We start from the raw sequence: 3,389 nt of genomic DNA on the forward strand, positions 1-3,389 counted from the left end.
TAATTTAAGTTTGAACATAGTTATATATTATATATTTTTAGGAGTGAATAAAATGGATGTCTAATGATATGTTTCATTGAACCTCACTAAACCTGCATTATAACTGCACTAGTGCAGTTTTCATCTAAACCTAGCACGGCGCTAGTGCTGCACCAGTTTTCCCAGTGGAAAACGCTATTAGTTTGTGTTTGCTCCGAGGAAAGCTCAAAAAGTGAGCCGAAACATGTAAGCGCGTTTAATGAATAAAGAAATTTCACTCTTTATAAGTGTATTATTTGCGCGACGTCTTCTGCGCCTGACTCCTAGTGCCCTTACTCTTTCCAATTCTTTGATAAGAAATAGCCTTCGAAAACTTATTTAAAATAAAAGATAAGTTATTTTTCTATTTTAAATAAAAGTTATTATTATCTTAAATAAATAAATGTATTTTCGGATCCCATTTCTTTTATTTTATATTTTAAATAATTACTTGTGATCTATTTCTTATTTAATATTTTAAATAAGTCGTATCAGTTATTTTACCAAGCCCTGGTGATAAAATATGATGACACATCTTTCAAATTATAGTCTGTAATCACAAATTATCTCTCAACATTCAAATAGAAATTTCTTTCATAACAAATGAATTTCCATTGCCAATTACAGATATAATTACTGGCATACATTTAGAAAAACAGATACTTTAGCCAACTGGCATATCATACCAATACAATGTGGAGAAACATTGCAAAGAATGTCATAGCTATAATACTATCTTCAAATTTCTAAATATAGACTCATTCAAAAATACTAGTTTCATTTAGTTCAGTCTACTAGAAACATTTAAATCAATCTCAAAGTAATTAAATGTACAGAATATTTTTTAAACGATCCTTTACTTAAGTATCATATTGCCTTTAAGAATTCCCATATTAACATTTCTTTCCAGTTTACCAAATATATATCCTTACAAAAATTTTATTTTAATTACTTAACATCTAGTACTTTTAGTACTCAAAACAAGTAATTTATCAGTATTTTTCAATATTAAATTGGCTAATATTTGAATTTCTCTAAGGATACCAAAGTCCTGGCTAGTGTTTTATTAAACTTAGAGCACAATTCTTATTTTCCTTGTTACATTAATGAAATATAATGATAGAATATCTCAGTCTATAAGAGACCGCATGATTCATAGCAAAATGATAACTTTCCTCATGATCGTGCTCGCCAATCGAAAGAAAAATAGCCAATAACAGATGTTATTACCGAATGTAAAGCATATTCGTTACAGTTATCATAACTGATAAGACTATTCATCTCCTAGATAAATCATAGAGCCGTAAGTATCTCAAAAGGCGTACACCAGTGCAAAATTACGACGCAACGACGGAGCGTTCACCTGTTGCGGAACTGCGTTAAGAGGTTTAAAACGGAACGTATAAGCACGAATAATCGATCTAGAATCATGAATCCCGGTAGTTACCAAAAGGTGACAATCAAAATGCGAGTTTCTCGGGGGAGAAGGAAAGGGGTAAGTTTGTCATGGTTCACCGTCGGGAACGAGACCACGACGATGGAGAAAATCCCGAGATTCCCCGAGGTGCCCGATGATTCTCATAAACGTCGCGTAACGTCTATGACACATAGGCGATATCATGTTTGATAGCGATGTGAGATAGCAGAGATCGGAATGGTAGACGATGCATCCGAACGCGGCACGCGACAGCCGTGTAATAACGGAAAATAACGTAACGCGCGGCCATTCGCGGGGATGTTCCGAACGGGGCGGAGCCATGCTTAACGAGCATGTCGAACGTGTACCTTATCGCAGAGGGTTTTCACTTGGCTTTCTGTCAGTTGTTTGCAGTCGTTTAATTGTTCTATCCACTGGTCAAGTTCCTTGAGCGACGCCTTATCCTCCATCGTACTTGTTCCACAATTTTGCACGAGAAATTAACGCGGTCGTGCGGTCGGTAGCACTCCTCACTAGCGCATATAATCCAGTCGTCCGAGCGTATCCTTCAACGTGAAACTAAATCATTCGAGTTTATCTCCACCACTGCATGCCACTGACCACGAATCCCGCAATACAAATACCTCGTGAAAACGGACAGCGCTTGTTCACTCCAATCACACAAAATGGCTGAACGCCGAGCGCTGGCGCGATGATGTCACGGCGCCACGGAGTAATAAGAACGAGATCAAACTCAAGGTCTGAAAATGGGCTCGAAACACAGTTTCGAAAAACCCATGGAAAATCGAGACGATGGCTACGTTCAGCAGAGAAAGCAGCTTTGCAACTGTTGTAAAATTCTTTAATATGATTGGTCGCGTTCAGCAGACTCAACTGTCGTGGAGCAGATCCGTGAGCGCTCGCTACTATTGAATAATCTAGAAGAATACACCAATAGCAGCGAGTGCTCACGGATCTGCTCCACAACAGTTGAGTCTGCTGAACGCGACCATTGGTCTTGCCATTAATTCCTCATTGGATCTAAATGTATAAACCAATCATATTCAAGAATTTTACAGCCGATGTGATTTTAGTGCCATCGCGCCTTGCGGGAAAAGTTAGAAGTGTTATAGCGTTTTCAACTGGGAAAACTGGTGCCGCACTAGCGCCGTGCTAGGTCTAAATGAAAATTGCACTAGTGCAGTAATAGGCCTGTTCTTTTTGGCTGAACTTTTGCACCAGTTCATCTTTTTTCTTCTTCTTTCCTCCTAAAGAGAAAAGGAAGAAAGATGAACTGGTGCAAAAGTTCAGTCAAAAAGAACAGGCCTATAGTGCAGGTTTAGTGCGGTTCAATGGAACATATTATTAGGGTGCTGTCACATGCGGCGTAAGTCCGGATCTACAATAGGGTTTTAAGCCTTAAACCATAAGAAATGGGCGAATCACAGTCACTTATTCTTCTCGGATTCGACTGTAATTGGTCAATTTCTTACGGCTTAAGGCTTAAAACACCTATTGTAGATCCGGGGTAACTTGCGTAAGCGTAATTTGTGCCGACCAATCATATCATTTCACGTGAACATCCGTTTCTGTCTAGTCACTTTATGTTTTTTACGCTATTTTGTTGTTACGTCGAAATAGAGTCCTATAGCGTTTTCGGCCCGACCGGATTTGCACCAACCTGGGTTGGATTAATGGCGTTTTGCGCTCTCCTATTGGTAGAGCGTGTGACATCAACCAATAGGAAAGATTAATCCAACCCATGTTGGTGCAAACCCGATCGGGCCGAAAACGCTACTAGATTTATCAGAGAGGCGCAACCGGTGTTATGCATTCTGATTTGCTGTTGCAATCTGACCAATTGCGTAACTTGGCAGCCATTTATGCCCATTTCCACCAATATAGATTAACTTTAATCTTGGTTCAACTTACTCTTCGTCTTTTTCTAATCTTT

General features: G+C 38.8%; 1 protein-coding gene across 1 annotated transcript in view; it reads right to left on the reverse strand.

Moving 5' to 3' along the window:
* Nucleotides 1-2,151, reverse strand: part of mts (protein phosphatase 2 catalytic subunit mts) — a 10,957-nt gene extending 8,806 nt beyond the window's left edge. The window contains exon 1 of the mRNA XM_018516892.1: nt 1,804-2,151. Coding sequence (XP_018372394.1) covers nt 1,804-1,905 — 102 coding nt within the window. The 5' untranslated portion in view covers nt 1,906-2,151. The remainder of the gene's footprint in view (nt 1-1,803) is intronic.
* Between the last annotated feature and the right edge of the window lie 1,238 nt (nt 2,152-3,389).

Source organism: Trachymyrmex cornetzi, unplaced genomic scaffold, assembly GCF_001594075.2.
Source record: "Trachymyrmex cornetzi isolate Tcor2-1 unplaced genomic scaffold, Tcor1.1 scaffold657, whole genome shotgun sequence".
In the NCBI taxonomy this organism is placed as follows: Eukaryota; Metazoa; Arthropoda; class Insecta; order Hymenoptera; family Formicidae; genus Trachymyrmex; species Trachymyrmex cornetzi.